Here is a 21,732-nt window from a genome sequence, read left to right on the forward strand (position 1 = left end):
CTTGATTAATAAGTATTACAGACCACACTGTCTAATTACATTAAAGTATTTTCCAGTTCTCAAAATTGTTTGTGCCTGTTCATTAAGAAATGTAGGAGTTCTTTCTGGTCTCATAGTGTACCTTTTTTCCCAGTAATCTGCAGAATAATCTATAGGCAATTCCTCTCTGTGAATTAATTCATTATCTTCTACAAAAAACTGAAATTATACAAAATTTATTGATTTGGTTAAAACGAAATAAATAAATGAATAGCTTATAAATATGGATGTTCTTACCTCTTCGTATGGATCGCATATCACTCCTTTATATACCCATTTTTCTAATATTTGCATATATGGAACACTTGCTGTTTGTATAAGAAACAAAGATAATTCCTTAAACTTTGCTTCTCCATTAATATTATTTGCTTGTTCATGCAAAAGACTGAGCACTTTACCACCTTTTGCATTCGCCTAAAATGAAATATGCTTTTATATGTCAATTTATGATATTAAAATATAAAGAAAATAGAAAAGAATGTTACAACTGACTTTACATATGGTTGATGTAATTTGAAAGAGAATAAACATTGCGAACATTGTTGGTTGAATGTAAAACCACAACTTTTGCAAATTTAATTTGCCTCGTACATGTTCCATTTCCAACTGTACAACAAATAACTGAAAAATTTTTAATATAGAATTATTTTATTCTTTGCACCCAATGTGCAACCTGATTACAATTATTTTACAATAAATTATTTAAACTAAGGAGCAAATTAATTTTATATTATTATACATACTAAATAATCTTTCAGTAAACTTTTTATAGCTCCTCTTAAAGCATGATTTACTTGACCATCTTCTGGTAAAACTTTTTCTTCAACAAATCTAGCTGTCATAGAATAATGAGATGCAAGGGGTAATATCTGTTGTGTCAATTGTTTGTAAGATATACCTAAAAATGATAATGTTACAAAAATGAATGTCCAGATTACACATCTAATTACTACAAAAATATTTTTATTTCTTCTTACAAACATCTGGAGATATGTTGAATGTCTTCACTGCATATGGACTTGTCAAAGGTTCAGAAACAATATAAGTTCCATCTATACCTTTCAAGCAATATAAAATGTCCCAAAGTAATATAGATTCTTGAGAAACTATTGGTACAACTTCTATAAACGTTTTATCTCTTAATAAATTAATCATTAATTTCTTAAATGATTATTTAAATTGATATTTACTTTGGCAGGGCATTGCATTTGGTTCATTATAAAAGTCCCATGTTATTCTAGGCCTCTCATAAACCCAGTTATGTTTTATTACAGATGACTCTGTTTTCTTTGTAATTGCACACACTTGTTTATTTAATTTCTTTTCTCCTTCGACAGCAGCTTTAATCACATTCTTACAAATCTGTATTGTACACAATACAATGCATATTAGAAATAACATAATTTTCAAATTAGTATTTAAAAAATAAGAAAAACCTGTGGTAGATCCTCTGTAGTAATAGCAGCATTTTTTGTACAAATTGATGATAAATTTGATGCTCCTTTAGCCAAATAATCCTTTAATACCTTATCTTCAGATATGAGTTCCAATACTTGAATAAACAAACCTAACAAATCTACCCTATAAAAAAATATGATATTTTAATTATTATTATCTTTATTCTTCACTAAACTCATATACATATATATCTGTAATACTACTAACTTCTTTGCTTTCAATTCTTCATATTTTTGAAGAAACAATTCAGGAATAGGAGAATTTTTTGCCAAATTACAAATAGAACTTTGCGAAGCAACAATAGTTAAAGCACTTGCACTCGTTGGTATCCCTTCTTTTTGTAATCTCTCTACGTGCTTTTCTGGTGCAGATGATGAGCTAATTATAAAAGAAATAATCATGTAAAATGGATAATTTAAAAATCAATATAATTAAATTTAATATGCACAATTGCACAATTATATAATTAATAAATTGAAACAAACTTTATGGATTTGTTAATAAAAATTCAATGAAAAATCAATATAAAACTTTTCATCTCCACTTACCCGAGTAATCCAATTAATTCAACCACTAAGTGATGTAATTTAAATTCGCTCATTGTTCTAAGCTAATAAATATATTACATTCTTTTAAAAAATACTTATTGCTTTTGTACCATTATAACCGTAAGTGAGATAACCGCTAGTGTTGCTCTAGCATATCTAAATACGTTTAGTAAAATTATGTTTCACTAATCACTTGAAATATTTGTTTACCTTGATTATTGGTTATAAATGAATTAGGTTATGTTAAGTACGAAAGGATATGAATTAAAGAGAGAATGTCACCAAATTTTCCACTTCAAAAAAAGAGTAATACTCTTTATATATTACTTCGTGTAAATATTAGTCTAATTTTCAAGATTATTAATCATAAATCTGAATTGAGGATTTCAAGTTATTTTGGATTTGAATTCATTAAATTCGCATCAATTTGTATCGAAGAACCAATAACGTGCGTACATTTAAAATTCACGTATCAATATATTTCTATATTTTCATGTCATATTTAAATGAAATAAATTATAAATTGCAACAATTAGGAAAGATGTATCAAAGTTTTTACTCCCACTTACATATGTAATTTAATAAAATATTTAATTTGACACAGTTTATTTTAAGTATTATGATAGTTATTATAATGTTTCTTTTAGATATTTTAATATTGTATGTAATATAATAGTAAGTTTACGAATCTATATTTGCCTCGATTGAATTACTATCTGGAGGAGTGAGATACATCATTCCATAAAATAAAGATTCTTCATATTCTTCATGATGAATAGTTGTTTCATCTGTAGGTAACGGTAAAACATTTGTATGCAATTTTGAAGTCACTTGAAATATGTATTTACTAGCAGGAATTCTGAAATTATATGCAAATTTTATACTACATACACGTCCATTATTATTTTTCATAAATCCATTTTTTATTTCCGCGATTTAATGATTATGTATATCGGGATTTTTTTAACAAATCATACAATACCTGAAATTTGTATTTAGAAATTTCGGAGAAAACATATTTTTACGTTCAATAATATCTTTCTTATTAACATTTGCTGATATATTATATTTTTCTTTCATAAAATTATCAATATGATTAAATAGTACAATATTTGTATTATTTGATGATTGCTGAGAATTTATATAATTTGTATCCTTTTTAAATCTTTTAATCACATTCTGAGTCTCTATGTCAATTATAGGCCTCTTTCTCTCCAATAAATTCATACTTTGATAATTTATACCTGATTTATAATTTTCCTTACAATGTCTAAATTTATGAAAACTGTATAAAAATTATAATCAAAGCACAACATTTTAAAATAATAAAATTTTTCATACAATAGAAGATTTTTGTTAATTTTTAACTTTATTTTGTTAAAAAATTGATCATCGTCATCCACAATCGTAGTTGTAGCACTTGGCTTCTTATTTAAGTTTTGCCTAGTAATGTTATCAGAACATATGATTCCTATGTATGAAGTGAAATACAAATATTTATTAATTTAAATTAAAAAGTATGAATTAAAATTTTGTAATTTTACTTGCGCCAAGCCTTTTCAAGTCCATTGTATGATTTTCTTTTTTAATCATAACAGTATTATTATGTGTCGTACTGTTATTTAAAGTTTGCATGGTGGATCCTGAATTATTTGAATTCATATTCATTTCGTATCTTTCCATCATTGATGTATATTCTATCTAACATAACTCCTAAGTAATAATAGAAATGTTAAATATTTTTTTATTATATTCGTATATTTATATACAAGATTTTTTTCCAAATGAGCGAAACCATAGCTTTATAGTTTTAGTTGGTTTTGAATGGTGTATCACGTGGTACATATGATTGCATGGTACAACTTGAACCGGAAATAAAGGATTTCATAGTCACTTCTACTTTTTTTTCAATTTTTTTCAATTCAAATATATGTAATGCACGAGTCGAAATCATTTAATTTTATGTAATGATACTTTCATCTATCACTTACCATTTTAAAACTACGGTTTTGCTCATTTGCAAAAATGATTCTTTATATATAGCTTAATGATATGTATATGTATATATACAAATCAGGAATGGAAATAATTTTTTTATTTTACGTATTCTTTCGTTCATACAGTAAAATATCATATCTAACAAAATTTCTAAAAAGAATGCGGTATGCGTCATTATTATCTGTTCATAATTGCAATGAATTTTATCCTAATAAACTAAATAAACCAATAATATTTTTCCCAATAATTCGTGTATTTGATATTTATTTATACTGGATTGTAAAATTTCATACTATACACACATATACAATTGGAAATATGTAAAACATTATACATCTAGCTATTGACACAAAAAAACTATGCAACAAACGAATATCACAGCTTTTTCACTTTATTTTTGCCTGTTTCATTAAAATTAATTAAAATGTGAAAATGTAATGTTTCGTACGAACGCAACCACCGACTCGATGTTCACAATTGTTCGGAATGTACAGAACAGCTGATCGACACGATGTTCGAATAATTTCTTCTAGGTTAGCAAAGTTTCATCAGATTGATCAGTGCTTGCGCTAAAGTAGAGTTATAACCTCAAAGGAATTTCACGTAGATTGAAGCGGTGAATACAACGTTTATGTGAATAAGAACATTTAAATAAATGTTGAACGATGCGCCTTATGACAGCAATGAATTTCAAGATTTTGCCTGTTTTTCGGCATCGTGTGACGAATGTTCGACCATTCTGTAGAAATCATCGGCCGAATTACGAAGAGTTGTCGGTGCATGTACGACCGCAATTTCGAAGAATAAAACTTAATGAATATCATGGAATATTCACAAAAAATATGCATACCCGTCGACAAACTGCGGCTATTATCTCCATTAGATCGTTTGCCACTAAACGATTTAATGATAAAGATTCATCCAAGTAAATCTTTTTATCTCTTTTAAAATCTGCTTTTTTTATCCTTTTAAATTACATTAATTTTAACGATTAAATACGCTCCTATTTTTGTAGCAAATAATAATTCCGAAATAGCAATTGTAATTTTCTTATAATTCGGATAAGATAATTTAACATTTACATATATTATAAATTCTATAAATTATGCACTTCTTGTCATTATACAATTTTATAAATTGCAATTGTATTTTACTTTATAGCGGCAACAATGAAGATGATATCAGTGATCCAGGTTCATTACCTGCTACAGTGGTTGTGCCAGAAGTGTGGCCTCATGTTCCTGTTATAGCAATTAATAGAAATCCAGTGTTTCCAAGATTCATAAAGTTAATAGAACTTAGTAATCCGATTCTCATAGATTTAATACGTAGAAAGGTCAAATTAAATCAACCATATGTTGGAATCTTCTTAAAGAAAACAGAAGAGTAAGTGATAAGTAAATGTGTTTTATTTGCTAAATAGAGAATGAATATCATTGTTACATTGAAACTTAATTGTTTTGGTAGAAATGAAGCAGAAATTGTGCAAAATTTAGATGATATTTACCCTGTTGGAACATTTGCACAAATACATGAAGTACAAGATTTAGGAAATCGATTGAGATTAGTTGTAATGGCACATAGAAGGATTAAGATTGTTGGTCAGATCTTAGAAGAACTTCCAAAACCTACTCAGGGTAAGGCATTTACATATGTAAGGCATGTAAAGTTTGTCAACTGATTCTTATTTTTATAAACATTATTAGTATGAAAAACTGTTAGAATTTTCGCGAAGCATGAGTACGAGTATGTATGAGTTTATGTGAGTAAGACGTACCTCATGCCGCGGGAATTCTAGAAAATTCCCGAAACTTCGCAACGTGTATGAGAGTATATGCATGGCAAAAAACGATAGAAGTAGTTTCTAGAAAAAGACCTTACACAAAATATTTTCTTAAAATTTGAATTTAATAATTTTTACATAAGTGCTGTACTACACAGAAATGAAACTGACGTTCCCTCTTTTAAATGCAACAATTCACGTTCCTGTAGACGATTCAGTTTCCGGTGGTAAACCGAGTCGCAGATTGTTAATTCGTAAAAAATCCGAAAACAAAGTGCCAGAACCAGTACAGAAAATTGAAGAAAGTAGTACTCCTGAAAATAAGGTAACAAAAGGAGTACAGGAGAAAGTTGAAGAAAAAATAACTCCTCCAACAGACGCCTCAGCTCAAACTGGCACCCCTCAACCTTTATTAATGGTAGAAGTTGTAAATATTACCCATGAGAAATTTAGGCAAACTGAAGAAATAAAAGTAAGCTTAAATGATATTTTTTATTTTTTGAACATAATTATGTATTAATATGTATATTGTAAAAGAATATATACATATATGTCGGGGATGAAAGGAAAACCGAAGCCTTTCCTTGGAAATTTTGGGAACATCCTCTAATACTCTAGCCTAGATTTTATCATAGCTGTAATTTTTCGAGATTTGTGATAGCGAGATTGGGTTCGAGGTGACAATTGGTCGCCGAACGTAGCCACGGTCACGGGATGGACGTTTTGCCTAACGGAGGTCTGGAGTGGTTGTATGGGTTTTCCGAGAAATGTGGTTGTGGCGGCATGCAGCCTTGGGAGCGGGCCTAGCCACGTGTGATGTTGCCTCGGAGGTGCCGATACAATGGGACATACATTGTATTAATAATCAAACTCCAGGCAGAAACTGCCTAGCTGCCTCGGAGGTGCCGATACAATGGGACATACATTGTATTAATAATCAAACTCCAGGCAGAAACTGCCTAGCAACGGCGTTTGGAACTTTCTCGATGCTTCCAAACGAGTATAGAAAACAAATGCAGTCGTACAGCGAGGAAAATTTCCATGAGGCTGGCATTCGTGCGATTGCCTCGGATAGTGACACATCGAGCATTTCAACAATTGTGTTTTGCGCCTAAAATTAGTCTACGCTTAGTAAAGAGTTGTCCCGTTGACCGTGGATTCGTTTGAACCCAAGAACATTGCTAATAACGTTCATTAAACTTATTATTAGTTAAACTTATTATTCATAAAACATGCTATTCATTAAACTTACTATTCGTTAAACTTATTATTCATTAGACTTATTATTTGTTAAACTTATCATTCGTTCAACTTATTATTCATTAAACTTATTATTCGCTAAACTTTGTAGTAGTCTTGTATATACGTGTAAATATAATCTTAGCTTTGTAAAACAATGGCTGATTCAAGTGAGTTGTTACGCGCCCAAAATTCTAACCATAACCCGACATATATAAAAGAAACCAATAAAGAATAAATTAATCTAATATGTATAGGCTTTGACACAAGAATTAATTAAAACAATTCGAGATATAATAAGCATGAATCCATTATATCGTGAATCTTTGCAACAAATGTTGCATCAAGGACAGAGGGTTGTAGATAATCCAGTTTATTTGAGTGATTTGGGTGCAGCTTTAACAGGAGCAGATGCACAAGAATTGCAGCAAGTGTTAGAAGAAATGGATGTGAGTAATTGTATTTGGAGCTATCATTATAATAAATCTTTTAAGTAACTAAAACAATAACTTTATTTATAGATTTTAAAAAGATTAAGATTATCATTGGCACTTTTAAAGAAAGAATATGAGTTAAGCAAACTTCAACAAAAAATTGGTAGAGAGGTTGAAGAAAAGGTCAAACAACAGCACAGAAAATATATTCTTCATGAGCAATTAAAAGTTATTAAAAAAGAATTGGGTCTTGAAAAAGATGATAAAGATGCTATAGGAGAGAAATATAGAGAACGTATAAGAGAGAAAACAGTTCCAAAAACAGTGATGGATGTGCTTGAAGAAGAATTAAATAAATTAAATTTTTTGGAAAGTCACAGTAGTGAATTTAAGTATGTATTACTTCTATAATCTGTAGTTTCAAAATTTCAATATAGATGAACATGTGAATGAAATATTATTTCTCTGTCAAATAATTTAACTAATTTTTAATTTGTTAGTGTAATTTTATTTGCAGTGTGACGAGAAATTACTTGGATTGGCTTACATCCATGCCATGGGGTATAACTAGTCCAGAAAATTTAAACCTTCAACAGGCAATTGAAATTTTAGATAAAGACCATTATGGAATGGAAGATATAAAAAAACGAATCTTGGGTAATTGAATCTCTAATGAGCAGATAATTAATCCCTTTATTACATAAAATGTATTTACTTTTTATTGCTCTTAATTTCAGAATTTATTGCTGTCAGTCAACTGAAAGGCTCAACGCAAGGAAAAATATTATGTTTCCATGGACCACCAGGAGTTGGAAAAACATCAATAGCCAAGTCAATTTCCCGTGCACTTAATAGAGAGTATTTTAGATTTAGTGTCGGTGGAATGACAGATGTTGCAGAAATCAAAGGTCATAGAAGAACTTATGTGGGTGCCATGCCTGGTAAAATTATACAGTGTTTAAAAAAGACCAAGACTGAAAATCCACTTGTTCTGATCGATGAAGTTGATAAGATTGGAAAGTATGTACCTATGAATTTTTACATTTTACTTATTTTGACAGTTTAGTAATTTGGTAATTTTAGTAATTAATTAAAATGTAAGCCTTGTTCCTTTTTTATTAGAGGCCATCAAGGTGATCCAGCATCAGCTCTTTTGGAAATGTTGGATCCAGAGCAAAACGCAAACTTCTTAGATCATTACTTAGATGTTCCTGTTGATTTATCAAAAGTGCTCTTTATTTGTACAGCAAATGTGATCGATACAATTCCAGAACCTTTAAGAGATCGTATGGAAATGATAGACATGTCGGGTTATGTTGCAGAGGAAAAACTTGCTATTGCTAAGCAGTATTTAGTACCACAAGCAATGAATGATTCAGGTCTCTCTGATCAACAGATCAGTATAAATGATAATGCACTTCACTTGTTAATTAAATCTTACTGTCGAGAATCGGGAGTAAGAAGTCTTCAGAAACACATAGAAAAAGTTAATCGGAAAGTTGCGTACAAAGTGGTTAAGAAAGAAACGGAAAAAGTAGACGTAAATGAGAACAATTTGCAGGATTTCGTAGGGAAACCTATGTTCACACATGATAGAATGTACGAAGTTACGCCTCCTGGAGTCGTTATGGGTCTTGCATGGACAGCTATGGGAGGTTCTACTCTGTTCATTGAAACAAGAGTGAGAAAACCTTCTACTGGAAAGAAGTCAGAGGGTACCTTAGAATTCACCGGCCATTTAGGTGATGTGATGAAAGAGTCTATTCACATAGCAATGACGGTTGCAAGAAACTTTATGATTCGGGAAGATCCATCTAATACTTTTTTAATTGATTCTCATTTACATTTACACGTTCCTGAAGGTGCTACACCAAAAGATGGGCCTAGCGCCGGTATTACGATCGCAATAGCATTCATTTCGATTGCTAAGAATCAGTCTATTAGACAAAATGTTGCAATGACTGGTGAACTTAGTCTCATGGGTAGGATTCTTCCTGTTGGCGGTATTAAAGAAAAGACGATTGCTGTAAGTAGAAATATAATAAATACTTAATTAGACATTTCCATATCATACTTTGTAATATGTATGCTTCCTTTCTATTCAAGGCAAAACGAGTTGGTGTAAACTGTGTAATTCTACCCGAGGAAAATAAGAAAGATTACAATGATCTTCCTAAGTACATTACGGATGGCCTGGAAGTTCATTTTGCCACCACTTTTGAAGACGTGTACCGCATATGTTTTGCACCACAGCAAGAAACTGATACTGTTCGTCATCAAAACCCTTTACATCTTGATATTTCACCGCCGCAAAGTGCACCACTTTTGGGTAAAAATACTGGCTGAATTAAGGATCAAGTACTTAAGCATTGTAAAGATTGATTATTACATGATCTTACACGTGCCTGATCTATTTGAAATATTCACCTCAAATTAGATTTTAAAATAATTGAATCTATTTTATCACATATTGTTTTATATATAGAATCATTTAAATAAAAATGCAGAGAATTAATTTATTTAAGTTTAAAAGAAGAAATTAAAACTTTCACGAAAATTACTCTCATTTTAAATGCAATTTCATTTACGCGCGATACATTTTTTTATATTAAAATAAATTAAACATTACCAAGAAAGGGATTTAAGTTTTTGCTACTGTCATAATATATTAATATTTTTTAAATAAACAATTTACGAAAAATATATTGTACATAAAAAATAACATTCTTTGTTATTATCGCATGTAGCTATAACATTAAAAATGGAACTAATTTTCATGATATAATACTTGTTTCTGTGCATATTTCATTCTGCATTGTACAGTACTATTGACTACAGAAATAAAAAGTATGTAATTCATAGAAAAAACAAAAATTTTTAACTAATAAGAAAACATATATATTTTCTATAAATATGTATTTGCTGATATCCTGATTTTAAGAAAAGCTGTCAATACAGTTACATCGTTTTTTAAAATATTTATATAACCTTATATAGTTATAAGGTAACTATTTTAGAAAAGTGCTATTGTACAAAGAAAAAAACATTATATTAATTGAACTAATGTACAATTTGTGAAAATAAATAAGTCTACTAAATTATATAATTTAACATTTCATTTAAGGAAGTAGTATGATTCTTAGAAAGTAATAATTTTATGAGTTATGTATTAACTTGGAACCTCCATTTTACTCAGTCTAATTATGAAGTCACACAATCTCATTTGGACTTGTATTTCTATTGGATTGTTGGTAACATAAAAGCCAGGTACACCAGCTTTTTCTAAAATACTTTGTTGGTCTGCTACTTTTTGATCTAATTGTAGAACTAATTTCATATCCATTTGTTTAAGCTCCTCTTTGTGTTTTTTATATAATGTTACTTTCATCGTTGTTCTTTCTTCATCTGTGTATGTTGATGATAATGATTCTTGCATTTCGATTTTCTGTTGATTTAATAACTGAAGACGTTGTTGAAAAAGATGTTTCTCTGTAACATGCTGTATCTCCATTAATCCCTTAACAATTTCAAATATTGTATCATTCAATAGAGAATTAGCTAAACCAGATAATAATTCATAAGGAAGACGCATTTGATACTTTGGAGGAAGTTCACCAGCCATGTGTTGGAGTTGCTCCACTAAAAAATACAGTTTTCTCTGAAGATCTTGTGGGGTTGGAGTAGCTACATCCATTGTTTCATCATCAAAAATCACAAAATCTAAACGAAATATAGACCATATGCATAAAATAAAAATTGATAAAATCATACTAATTTTAATAAATTTATAGCGACATTACATATTTACTACATATATTTACATGTTAGAAAGTACAAATGTGGTTAGGTTTATATCTGAAGTCTTTTTATTAAGAATATTCTGATAAAATTTTCGTAACATCAATTCAAAAATAACTTAAAATTAAAGTAGATACCTAAATAATCAATAAATCATTTGCCTTATTGAAAATATTAAAATTCTGATTGACATTGATTGAGTTAAAGCCTTGTTTACAATAAATAAACAGTGAGCAGTAAATGTTATCTTATGCATACCAGACCATAAACCATTAAATACAATTTTTAGAATAGAGTTTCAAACATTTTCATATTTTTAGAATTGATGAATACTGTAACTTACACTTTAAATGAATATTAAATTTTCAAATTTTTCCACTTACTACTTATATAATTTTGAAAATAATTTCAATTGGTTATTTGGCAGCACTGTTGCACAAGTTTTCCAGATGATTTTTCTGCGACAAATCATCATAAGCAAATCATATGTACATGTACGTACGTGTAATTGTGGTAAGCTCCGCAGTTCGTGGGAGGTTTCTGGAGTTAGGTGAGGGCGAATGTCGAATTTTCTTACCGTGGGACGGAGATGCGCGTGTCAAAAGACCGCGGGAAAATGAATAATGACGAAGCGGCCAGGAAGTGAAAAATGATCGAAGCAAAATGAGGAGAACGTATAACGCTGCAGCAGATGTCCGAACGACTGATTCTCTCGAACAAACAAGACGTTTGCACAAGTAATATGGAACTACTATAACATATAAAATCATTTTCTTCCTATTATTTATCTAACATTATATATTTCGAAACAATTGTTCATGTTACTACACATCCGAATTCACCTTGTGTTAACATAACCTATATTTCGTACACGATGAATCTCTATTGGCGCGCTTTTATGTGTATAGCTTACCTTTATTAGTTAGAGAATCTTCTCCATATAAATATTTATGCTATTTGTTTGGATATTTAACGCGAATTAGTTATAAACGTAGGAGGAATTCATATATTTGTAAAATATAATTCTGTGTTATACAAAACTGATTAAAAAATTCATTAATATAGTTGTAATTGTACCCATTTACTCGTCTCTCCTTAAATTTATTTGTGGTTAATAGTAATAATTGGTTCATTAGTATTAATAATAAATGAACTCTTCTGTTGAAAATTTTGCCATTTCTGTTAATAATCAGATTGAATTTTTAAAGATATGTATAATAAATGTGAATTTATTAAAAAAAAAATATATGTGCAATTAATGACCAGGATTACATTTGATTAATAGGGGTATAACAGATATTGCCAAAAGATTGGATGAGCAAAAGAGTCGTGCATTAACAATAACAGATTTGTTTACCCCTTCAGGGGAAGGACTACGGGTGAAGCTTAAAGATTATTGTGTGAGATTAATAACTAAAGATCCTGTTGAGTATGCACGTAAAACTGAAGAATTATTGTGGAGAAAAGCATTTTATGATATTGTTTATGCATCTAAAAAATTGCGAAAGGTATCAACATTTATGTGTTACGTATAACAATGATAATTTATAATCTAACATTCTGTCTATTATATTGATTTCATAAAGATAATATTTGTTATTAATACAAATCCTATTGTAGGGTAATGCATGGACTGAAACAGAAAAAGCAATGTTATCTGTCCACTTGGCAGTAGGAGTTGGTTTTTACCATCATTTTATATTGAAACTACAACTAGAATATGGTTTAGATCTAGTTGGTGCTATTGATTTTGCATATGTACAAAATGTAACAGGATTATCAAGTGTGAGTCTCTTTGGAAATAACTTATGTTAGTATATGTTATATGTATAGGGTATTTAAAAAAGATTGTTTTTTATTTTATTAGGTGAAGAGTAAAATCAGCCAATCTAAACATCATACTGAAGAAGTGAAACAATGTGTTATGCGCCTAATTCATAGAAGTTTGGTATGCCTTGGGGACTTAGCTAGATATAAATTAGAATTAGATCCATATTGGGATCCATTGATAGCAAAGAGGTATTATAAAATGGCTATAGCAACTGATCCAAATATTGGAATGCCTCATAATCAAATGGGCACTATAGCAGGCAATACAAATTATGGTCTTGATGCAGTATATCACTATATGAGATGGTTAGAATACCTTACTATTTCATATTCAAATAAAAGCATAAGATTAATTTTTTCCATAATTTGCAAGAAACTTTTCAGAAAATATGAATATATGAGTTTTGTAAAATCTAAAATACATGATTTAAGTTTTTCAAATTTATTATGTTTTTATAATATGTCATACAGATTAATAATATGTTTTACGTTGATATTAATTAATAGTAATTATTTTATAGCATTTTATGTTCTGAACCATTTGAAGGAGCAGAAGGAAATTTAAAAAGAGCCATTGTTACACACTCTATTTACACAGACGAGAAGTATCCTACACATGTCTGTGTTTCACGATTATTTTCTCTGTTACAATTATGGGATTATGATGTACCAAATTCTGATCGGATAAATCAAGAATGCCAGGTATATATTTACATATGAAATTTCTCTTTTTATACGTTTATCATAAAAATGAATCTTTATTCTTACTGCATTTTCTATAGGATCTTTTAACTAATATTGAAAATTGCTTGAGTACAGAGCAATCTGAGCCAAATAATACTAATACTATTACCAGTACCAATGAAAAAGAAAGTAATATCGAAGTATATCTCCAAAACTGTAAAAATGAACAAACAAATTGCTTAACAGATGACATGATATTCAAAATTGTAGCTATATGTTTGATGTCCATTTCTAGATTAAAAGGCAAAGAATCTAGCGAGGTGCAAGGCGTTGTCGCCATAACTTTAGCAATACTGTCTCAACTAATACAATTTACAATAACTAGATTACAAGAATCTTTTATAGATTTGTCACTACCCAATATAGAAGTATCAAACTCGAAAAATAACAACTGCAATACCGAGTCAATAGATGTGGAAGATAAAGATAATGCCATAAAACAACCAAATTTCGATGAAAGTAACGAATCTAAGATTATAAATGATAACAAAGCATCTTTCGAAAAAGAAAGTGTAGAAAACAACAGTGAAATTCAAAATGGCTCGCGAAAAACACGAGATAAAACTAAAAGTTTGCTCACGAAACTTCGAAGACGAAAGCGGAGGAATAGCAGTGATTCAGATGCGAGTGACATTGATCCAACTTTGGAATCCTCTAGCGATGAGATAAATTCTGATGTTTCTGAAACAGAGGATGATATATTAAGCGAAGAGAACGTATTATCAGAAGACGCGTTGTCTGAAGATATTACGGACGACGAAGGTGCATCTGTGCAAGTAAATCAAGAAGATATTGACAAATCTGAAGCGAAAAAGATAAATGGACACATAGAAATGGAAAGAAAAAGTGAAACGCCCGAAATGATCACTGAACAGGTACAAAATGGTGAGCAAACACTTAATGATCAAATGGATAAAAAAGTTAATGATAAAGATTCTTTAGCTAATTCTGGAAGTATAGAAACTAATTCCAATAGCACGTTTGATGAAAATAGTGCCTCATCGAATAGAGTAACTTACATTGCTCAATCAAAAAAAGAAAATTTTAAACCGGAAGATGTGCTGAATATTATAAATGGAAAAGAAATACTGGCATCTATTAAAATATGTTGCGATTGGTTGAAAAGCAATCCCGATATTATACGAATATGTGGAAAAAGTTCGCGCACTTTATTAAAACGTGTTACAATTTTATTAAATTTAATCAATATGAATACAGAAACGCTATTAAAAAATTTTAAGGACGATAGTATGATTTTATCGAGTGCAGATAAATTGAAAGAATGCGTTAAAATAGTTCCGTTACCGGAAGATATTGATTTAAGAGGGTTGAATCTTTTGGAACATGCCCAGAAGTCTCTGAATTGGAAGATACTGCATAGGCATAAGATGAATAAGCAAGAGGAAACCTTATTGAGAGCACTAAAATTAATTGAATTTGGACATTTTCTTAGTTCCGTCGAGGACGCAGGAGTGAAATATGAAGAGGCGAAACAATTATTTGTGATGATTGATTTGAATACCTCTAATACAAAAGATAACGGTAAAAGTTGGGATATGGATCATTCACGTGGAAAATTAATGAGACATATGGGCAAATTATGGTTGAAAGCGGAAGTCTGTGCTCTAGAGACTCGTTTAAGATCTAGGCTTATGTCTCCTTATTTGGTACCTGATCATGAAGCTTTATCCAAACATACACCGGCTCTAAAGCGTTTGGTGTACGCTAAGAAATTTATTGTTGTAATTCCTAGTGTCGGTATGTAAACAAAAATTTGAAAAATGAATTATATTTTCTTCTCTCTATAATTGTTTTAATTGAAAACAATAATGTACTTTTCAGTTGTTTCTGCACTGGATGAAGTAAAACGTATTAGTGGTAGAGCACGAGAAGCAACACGTTGGTTAGAAGCTCAATTGAAGCGTGGCTCAAGGTTTCTTCGAGCTCAAAGACCTCACGAGCGTCTAGCATTACCGTTTATTAAAGGACCAAGACCAAAGGATAAAGAAGCATGGTTATTTTTCCAAATTATAGAGTGCTGCCACTATCTTACCCAACAGACGAAAGTTGGTATGATAAACGATGCAGAAACTCCAGTTGTGACATTACTAACTGGTTGTAACCCAGATGATAAAAGAGTCTTCACTTTTAGCCCTGAGGGGTTGGCAAAGAGTGCAGGTATTTTCAATTATGACATTTTATTAAATACCAAAAAATATGTTAGACAAAAATAATCCTTAAAGAAATGACTCTTTAATTACAGGTGTCAACATCGAATATATTGAATCATTTCATACAAAATGGAAGGCATCAAGTAAAAGTCATGGTTGAACATATTGGATTAATGGAAACGATAATCTGCTGCTTGCTCGTACTGAAATGAAAGGTAAAAGGGACTTGGCCCTTCTTAAGAGCTACGTATACGGCAACGCTACGGCATCAGCTGAGCGGGCGAGTCAGAGAGGGCTGGAAACCCATAAAGGAAAATCGGCGGTTCTCCTGCAATAAAACCACTGGATTAATATCTATTTTCTTTTTTCGTGAATTCTAAATAATAAAATGTTTTCCTTTTAATTATTCATATTGTCTTTTATGTTAAAAAGAAATTGTATTTTTAGGTAAATATTTTTCAATAAAAATAAACTTGCCTTCGCAATTTTTTAATCCTTTGAAAAAAAAGGGGAAATTGGGACGAAAATTGAACTGTTATCGTATTAAGTCGCTATTTAATAATAAGTAAATAAACAATTTTATTGAGTTAAAAATAATTATGTTATTACGGTGTAATATCACAGGATTTATTGTTTCTAACTATCTGGTAATAGGATTTCTTTCTAGAAACTAATATGTATTGTAATGAATTGTGACGTGTAATACATTATCATTATCGAAATATTACATCTACAGTACTGTGTAAAACAATCTTCTAAACTAATTGATAAATATTTAGTTAATAAATTTCATGTATTAATGATCTTAATAATAATTTTGTTAAATATATGTTTTATCAAGTTATTGTTAGAATGTGAGTACTTCCAGATTTCACAATTTCTTCGTAAAATACATCATTCCTTACTGGTGATACAATATATACATATCTGGTAGATATTTAACACTAAAGTGACACATAATCAAGCTTGTGTTAGTATTTTAAAGTTACGGTAGTGGCAACGCAACATAACCTCTCAACACAGCGATTCGTGATTTTTTACAAATAAGACGATATATTTTCCAGTAAGATTGTTACTTTATCATCTATATATTTATATAGAGATCGTTTAACGAAACGATAGAATTATTTTCTCGATAAATACGGTATGTTTTAGTGCTTAACGATACCGTATACGGGTGCTTGACATATCGTGTACTTTTCATCGTTTTGTACGTTATGGTTCATAGAATAGTCGCTCAAGTTGACCCTTCTATGTGATCTTTATAGTTTTTTGGAATAAGTTGTGAACAAAATTTAGCGTAGTTGTTTCGGGAATCGGTTCGTAAAAGAAATTCCCGTGGTGCAAAAAAAGAGTTAAAGTATTCAAGAAAAGTGGTGCGCAATTGGCCCTCAACGAGGGAGAATCGAAAGCGTCGAAAGTAACGAGTCATCTACCGATTCAAGATGGCAGAAGGCCAGGATACTCGAAAGAAAATTACTGTTAACGTCAAAACGCCAAAAGAAAAACAAACCGTTGAGATCGAAGAAGATGCGAGTATTAAAGATGTAAGATTTTCGATTTTATATCTCTGTAATTTCATCAAGAATTAGTTTTCCAACTTAAATAACATAATTTGTCATTGTTGGGTTAGCTCTAATAATTATTTCTTTTTGAAATTTTTAGTTCAAAGAGGCAATTTCGAAGAAGTTCAATGCTCAAACAGAACAATTATGCCTAATCTTTGCTGGAAAGATTATGAAAGATCACGAAACTCTGAGTACACATAATGTAAAAGATGGTTTGACGGTGCATCTGGTTATCAAGGCACCACGTACTCCCACTAATCAAAGTCAAGATTCTACACCTCAACGGTCACAAGGTATAAAAGTATATGGATCAAACATTGAGAAATATTTAGTTTCAACTTAGTTTTAACTGTATTCTTCAATTATTACTGTGTTATTCTTATCAATATATATATATTTTCTCGTTTATTTTGGTTCATATAGCTGACATAAATGCTAGTCCTTTTGGATTGGGAAGTTTAGGAGGACTTGTAGGTCTAGCCTCACTTGGTTCAGGGTCCACTAACTTTATAGATTTACAACAGCGTATGCAACGCGAGTTACTGTTAAATCCAGAAGCATTGCATCAAGTACTTAATCATCCATTGGTGCAAAGTTTAATGAATGACACAGAAAGCATGCGCAACTTGGTTGCAGCTAATCCACAAATGCGAGAATTGATGCAAAGTAATCCAGAAATTAGTCATATGTTGAATAATCCTGAATTATTAAGGTGAGAATGAAACCATTCAAAATATAACAAGTTTTAGATAATGTGATTTATCTTATAAATATATATAATACTCACATTATATGCCTTTTTAGACAAACAATAGAGTTGGCACGTAATCCATCAATGCTCCAAGAATTAATGCGTTCCCATGACAGAGCTATATCTAATTTAGAAAGTATTCCTGGCGGATATAGTGCACTTCGTCGCATGTATCGTGATATTCAGGAGCCCATGTTTGCTGCAGCAGCCAATGAACAAAATCCTTTTGCGGCACTAGTGCAAAATAATAGTAGCGAAGATAGTCAGAATAATCCACAGCAAGGCCAAGAAAATAGAGATCCATTGCCAAATCCTTGGTCTCAGAATCAAAGTGATTCTTCAAATCAGCAACCACAACAGCAGCAACAGCAGCAAGGGAGAGGCCTTTTAAATTCTCCAGGAATGCAAAGTCTTGCAGCTCAAATGATGGAAAATCCACAGCTGATACGAAACATGTTAAATGCTCCATATACAAGGTCTATGTTAGAAGCTTTGGCAGCAGATCCAGCTATGGCCAATAGGATGATTTCTGCTAATCCTTTTCTTCGAGGAAATCCTCAGATGCAAGAACAGATGAGAGCCATGATGCCAGCATTTATTCAACAAATGCAAAATCCTCAAATTCAAAATGTTGTTACTAATCCGGATGCTTTAGCTGCTATCATGCAAATTCAACAAGGCATGGAACAGTTACGTACTGTTGCTCCGGATCTTGTTGAAAAGTAGGTTTTTAGTAACATAAGTGTGTTTTATACAATTTTATATCATATTAGATATGTTTGAATATTGATTAACGTATAATTTTTAGCATGGGTTTGACTGTACCGCCTACGACTACAACACCTAGTGGAGGTACAACAAATCCAACGCCACCGGCGACGGAGTCATCAGATACAAATCAACAAGACGCATTCTCCCAATTTATGGCACGCATGGTAAACATTTCATATGATTACGAATGATAAATGTGGTAGGAACTGGTTACTAATTTTATTTTTAACAGGTATCGGCAATGGCATTAAACCAAGGTGTAGAGGTGGATGGTCAACCTGTTCCCCCACCGGAAGAACGTTACAGGGCGCAATTAGAACAACTTACAGCTATGGGTTTTGTTAATAGAGAGGCTAATTTACAAGGTAACAATATGCATATTTTTTTCTAACTTTCCACAATCATTATTTGGAATACTAAATATTTACATATATTTTTAACGACATCGGCATGTTTTTCTAAGGAATTGTATCTCAGTTGTATGGATTTTTATTATAGTTCAATCAGACAGTCATATATATATTTATTTCAATGAAGTAGAGTAAAGAAATTTGATCTTCAATTGGTTAATCAGCTTGTATTAATATATTCTATGCTCAGAGAAAGGTAAGCATTTCTTCAGAATTTCTAATTCGCGAGTGAAAAAAATACATTAGAATATTTAATCAGAGAGAAGTAGCACATGCGTTAGAATTCTTGTACTTTAATTTTATTTTATTTTTGCTAATTAGGATAGGCTATTAATGACCCACATGACACAAAACGTGTTGATAGAAGTATAAAATATATACTAGTATATAGCATACAGTTTATACTAGCATAATACATAATATATGTTATTTTATGAATGTTATTTTCAGCACTAATCGCCACATTCGGAGATATAAATGCCGCTGTTGAACGACTACTGTCTAACGGACAAGTGTCTATGAGCTAACCACCAATATGCAATACTGTTATTCCATTACTATTTCTAATCTATTCCTTATTTACCTCTTACAACAGGCGTAGTGAGAGATATTTGAGGTAACTGACTGTCAGAAAAGGAAAAAAATAATTATAAACTTCTACCCCAACTCTTGACAGAATACACGCTACCGACTCGTTTAATATGCATTTTTTATTTTCGATTGGTACTTTTATCATATTTGGTGGATATAAGTACTGGTATCTAAATGTTTAACTTGTTACACGATATATTTCACTCTTGAAATTTTCTAGTTTAATTCTGTATTCTGTATTTCTCGATGTGCTCTAAGTACTAGATAGCTCTGTTAATGTATTTCGTCGGTGTAAATTTGTTTATCAGATATTCAAGAGAGAGAGAGAGAGCGAAAGAGAGCGTGAGAGCGAGCGAGAAAGCGAGAGAAAAAGTTATATTAGATCGTAATACGAAGGACCTACCCTTCTTCTTTGTTATATTGTACATTTATGGTGTTTCTTAGAAACAGTGGAACCTGCATGGAAAATAGATTGCCGTTAAAATAAATATGCTTCTGGCTTTGATCAGTCGATTGTAAATTTCAGAAGGAGAAAAAGAGTCATTTTTTTTGCTTAAATGTACGTAATAATCATATTAGTAAATGTATTGCATGAAACGTTCATATGTTTGTCATATACAAAAAGGTATGTTGTCATATACAGGCATGTTTGTCATACAAAAATGGCTATGGGCTAATTATTGATTGCTGAGTAACATTCGATGTATAATAAACGCAAAGAATCGAGAACCTCGAGCTAACGAATAAATTCGTAACACAATTTATTCTTTCTGCTTAAAGGAGAAAGTGTTCGGTGATCCATTAGTGTTTTCCATGTAAGTTTTGTATGTACGGCGATAAGAAGCGGAAGAAGAACACATTCTTTTCCTTATTTTTACCTCTTTATGCCGACGCACATTGTTTTTCTTTTTTCTCCCCCCCTTCTCTCTTTGTCTTTTTTGTTTTCTTTTCTCTTTAGTTTTTATGTTATTAAAAAATAACAAAAAAAAAGAAAAGAAAAGTATAAAAATGTACTACGCATTACATGTCCTTAAGATATAAATTTAGAGATTTGTAGCGTGATGATCGAGAATTTTATGGTGTAGGTTGTTTATAGAGAAACGCGCGAGAAAAAAGATCGATTATAAACGAAAAAAATATTACATGTAAATGTGTCAAATTGGAAATGTAATCATCGGTTAGGTTTAAGGACGTATGAAGGAAGAAAACAACATAGGTAATGTTATAAATTATCATTATCGAAGGAAAAAGAAATGAAACGCAGTTATAATTTTAATATTTTCGATTGATGTATGATTACATAAATACTTATGCGCATTATAATAAAGTTTTATCTGTATTCAGTAAATCTTCACTAAACAAGGTATTCTGTACAAGCGATTATATCACAAAATAAAAATTATGTTTCATTCATATTAACTCAGTTTTTAAGTATGAAGGTATATCTAAAGGTATTATTCGATTACTTTAGCAATACACGTGAGTGGATGATATACGAATATAAAACATATGTTTAGGAATAACATAGATTGGAACCTATGTAAAATATACATTTTAAATCGAATTCACGTTTTAGTAATCTTTTACCAGAATAACGAG

At 30.7% G+C, this 21,732-nt stretch overlaps 6 protein-coding genes across 12 annotated transcripts in view; 3 read left to right on the plus strand and 3 right to left on the minus strand.

Moving 5' to 3' along the window:
• LOC117163207 (gamma-tubulin complex component 2) overlaps window positions 1-2,249 on the minus strand; it is an 8,445-nt gene extending 6,196 nt beyond the window's left edge. The window contains exons 1-9 of the mRNA XM_033345272.2: window positions 2,046-2,249; window positions 1,705-1,875; window positions 1,476-1,620; window positions 1,230-1,401; window positions 1,017-1,160; window positions 783-937; window positions 532-660; window positions 277-453; window positions 24-198 (exon numbers count right to left, since the gene is read on the minus strand). Coding sequence (XP_033201163.2) covers window positions 24-198; window positions 277-453; window positions 532-660; window positions 783-937; window positions 1,017-1,160; window positions 1,230-1,401; window positions 1,476-1,620; window positions 1,705-1,875; window positions 2,046-2,098 — 1,321 coding nt within the window. The 5' untranslated portion in view covers window positions 2,099-2,249. The remainder of the gene's footprint in view (window positions 1-23; window positions 199-276; window positions 454-531; window positions 661-782; window positions 938-1,016; window positions 1,161-1,229; window positions 1,402-1,475; window positions 1,621-1,704; window positions 1,876-2,045) is intronic.
• A 348-nt stretch (window positions 2,250-2,597) lies between these two features.
• Window positions 2,598-4,623, minus strand: LOC143305158 (uncharacterized). The gene is made up of 5 exons (XM_076627912.1): window positions 4,492-4,623; window positions 3,590-3,758; window positions 3,387-3,516; window positions 3,028-3,315; window positions 2,598-2,904 (listed from the first exon to the last, which is right to left on the minus strand). The coding sequence occupies exons 2-5, from the start codon at window positions 3,729-3,731 to the stop codon at window positions 2,727-2,729; spliced, it is 738 nt and encodes a 245-aa protein (XP_076484027.1). The 5' UTR covers window positions 3,732-3,758; window positions 4,492-4,623; the 3' UTR covers window positions 2,598-2,726.
• Lon (lon protease homolog, mitochondrial) lies at window positions 4,525-10,221 on the plus strand. Of its 2 annotated transcripts, none has more exons than XM_033345444.2 (10): window positions 4,525-4,968; window positions 5,205-5,429; window positions 5,511-5,680; window positions 5,985-6,298; window positions 7,323-7,514; window positions 7,587-7,891; window positions 8,017-8,156; window positions 8,237-8,519; window positions 8,622-9,525; window positions 9,606-10,221. In XM_033345444.2, exons 1-10 carry the CDS (start codon window positions 4,709-4,711, stop codon window positions 9,843-9,845), a joined length of 3,033 nt encoding a protein of 1,010 aa, XP_033201335.2. In that variant the 5' UTR covers window positions 4,525-4,708; the 3' UTR covers window positions 9,846-10,221. The 2 variants fall into 2 exon arrangements, with proteins under 2 accessions (XP_033201335.2, XP_033201336.2); XM_033345445.2 differs by having other exon boundaries at window positions 4,536-4,968; window positions 6,036-6,298.
• A 152-nt stretch (window positions 10,222-10,373) lies between these two features.
• gdl (gonadal protein gdl) lies at window positions 10,374-11,815 on the minus strand. Of its 5 annotated transcripts, none has more exons than XM_033345454.2 (2): window positions 11,681-11,815; window positions 10,374-11,219 (listed from the first exon to the last, which is right to left on the minus strand). In XM_033345454.2, the coding sequence occupies exon 2, from the start codon at window positions 11,191-11,193 to the stop codon at window positions 10,669-10,671; it is 525 nt and encodes a 174-aa protein (XP_033201345.1). In that variant the 5' UTR covers window positions 11,194-11,219; window positions 11,681-11,815; the 3' UTR covers window positions 10,374-10,668. The 5 variants fall into 5 exon arrangements, with proteins under 5 accessions (XP_033201345.1, XP_033201342.1, XP_033201344.1 ...); XM_033345451.2 differs by having other exon boundaries at window positions 11,641-11,741; XM_033345453.2 differs by lacking the exon at window positions 11,681-11,815 and adding an exon at window positions 11,321-11,607.
• An 80-nt stretch (window positions 11,816-11,895) lies between these two features.
• On the plus strand, window positions 11,896-16,527 carry Smg5 (Smg5 nonsense mediated mRNA decay factor). Of its 2 annotated transcripts, XM_033345442.2 has the most exons (8): window positions 11,896-12,034; window positions 12,583-12,805; window positions 12,918-13,082; window positions 13,165-13,433; window positions 13,649-13,829; window positions 13,910-15,629; window positions 15,714-16,049; window positions 16,135-16,527. In XM_033345442.2, exons 1-8 carry the CDS (start codon window positions 11,961-11,963, stop codon window positions 16,200-16,202), a joined length of 3,036 nt encoding a protein of 1,011 aa, XP_033201333.1. In that variant the 5' UTR covers window positions 11,896-11,960; the 3' UTR covers window positions 16,203-16,527. The 2 variants fall into 2 exon arrangements, with proteins under 2 accessions (XP_033201333.1, XP_076484014.1); XM_076627899.1 differs by lacking the exon at window positions 12,583-12,805 and having other exon boundaries at window positions 11,932-12,034.
• Window positions 16,528-17,448: 921 nt separating this feature from the next.
• On the plus strand, window positions 17,449-21,697 carry Ubqn (ubiquilin). The gene is made up of 7 exons (XM_033345449.2): window positions 17,449-17,589; window positions 17,708-17,903; window positions 18,034-18,322; window positions 18,415-19,083; window positions 19,170-19,296; window positions 19,365-19,497; window positions 19,993-21,697. Exons 1-7 carry the CDS (start codon window positions 17,488-17,490, stop codon window positions 20,067-20,069), a joined length of 1,593 nt encoding a protein of 530 aa, XP_033201340.1. The 5' UTR covers window positions 17,449-17,487; the 3' UTR covers window positions 20,070-21,697.
• The last annotated feature ends 35 nt before the right edge of the window (window positions 21,698-21,732 follow it).

Source organism: Bombus vancouverensis, chromosome 2, assembly GCF_051014615.1.
Source record: "Bombus vancouverensis nearcticus chromosome 2, iyBomVanc1_principal, whole genome shotgun sequence".
Taxonomy (NCBI): domain Eukaryota; kingdom Metazoa; phylum Arthropoda; class Insecta; order Hymenoptera; family Apidae; genus Bombus; species Bombus vancouverensis.

What these genes read in the sequence shown, in the direction of transcription:
- LOC143305158 (XM_076627912.1), bottom strand. Translation starts at nt 3,731, where the DNA reads ATGATGGAAAGATACGAAATGAATATGAATTCAAATAATTCAGGATCC. An exon ending in CTTGAAAAGGCTTGGCGCAA is followed by an intron (nt 3,517 to 3,589) that starts GTAAAATTACAA and finishes CTTCATACATAG; the next exon opens with GAATCATATGTTCTGATAAC. An exon ending in TTTCTAAATACAAATTTCAG is followed by an intron (nt 2,905 to 3,027) that starts GTATTGTATGAT and finishes ATATAATTTCAG; the next exon opens with AATTCCTGCTAGTAAATACA.
- Lon (XM_033345444.2), top strand. Translation starts at nt 4,709, where the DNA reads ATGCGCCTTATGACAGCAATGAATTTCAAGATTTTGCCTGTTTTTCGG. An exon ending in AATGATAAAGATTCATCCAA is followed by an intron (nt 4,969 to 5,204) that starts GTAAATCTTTTT and finishes TTTACTTTATAG; the next exon opens with CGGCAACAATGAAGATGATA. An exon ending in GAAGTTGATAAGATTGGAAA is followed by an intron (nt 8,520 to 8,621) that starts GTATGTACCTAT and finishes CTTTTTTATTAG; the next exon opens with AGGCCATCAAGGTGATCCAG.
- gdl (XM_033345454.2), bottom strand. Translation starts at nt 11,193, where the DNA reads ATGGATGTAGCTACTCCAACCCCACAAGATCTTCAGAGAAAACTGTAT.
- Smg5 (XM_033345442.2), top strand. Translation starts at nt 11,961, where the DNA reads ATGAGGAGAACGTATAACGCTGCAGCAGATGTCCGAACGACTGATTCT. An exon ending in CAAACAAGACGTTTGCACAA is followed by an intron (nt 12,035 to 12,582) that starts GTAATATGGAAC and finishes TTTGATTAATAG; the next exon opens with GGGTATAACAGATATTGCCA. An exon ending in TGTTGTAATTCCTAGTGTCG is followed by an intron (nt 15,630 to 15,713) that starts GTATGTAAACAA and finishes TGTACTTTTCAG; the next exon opens with TTGTTTCTGCACTGGATGAA.
- Ubqn (XM_033345449.2), top strand. Translation starts at nt 17,488, where the DNA reads ATGGCAGAAGGCCAGGATACTCGAAAGAAAATTACTGTTAACGTCAAA. An exon ending in TACACCTCAACGGTCACAAG is followed by an intron (nt 17,904 to 18,033) that starts GTATAAAAGTAT and finishes TGGTTCATATAG; the next exon opens with CTGACATAAATGCTAGTCCT. An exon ending in GCTCCGGATCTTGTTGAAAA is followed by an intron (nt 19,084 to 19,169) that starts GTAGGTTTTTAG and finishes TATAATTTTTAG; the next exon opens with CATGGGTTTGACTGTACCGC.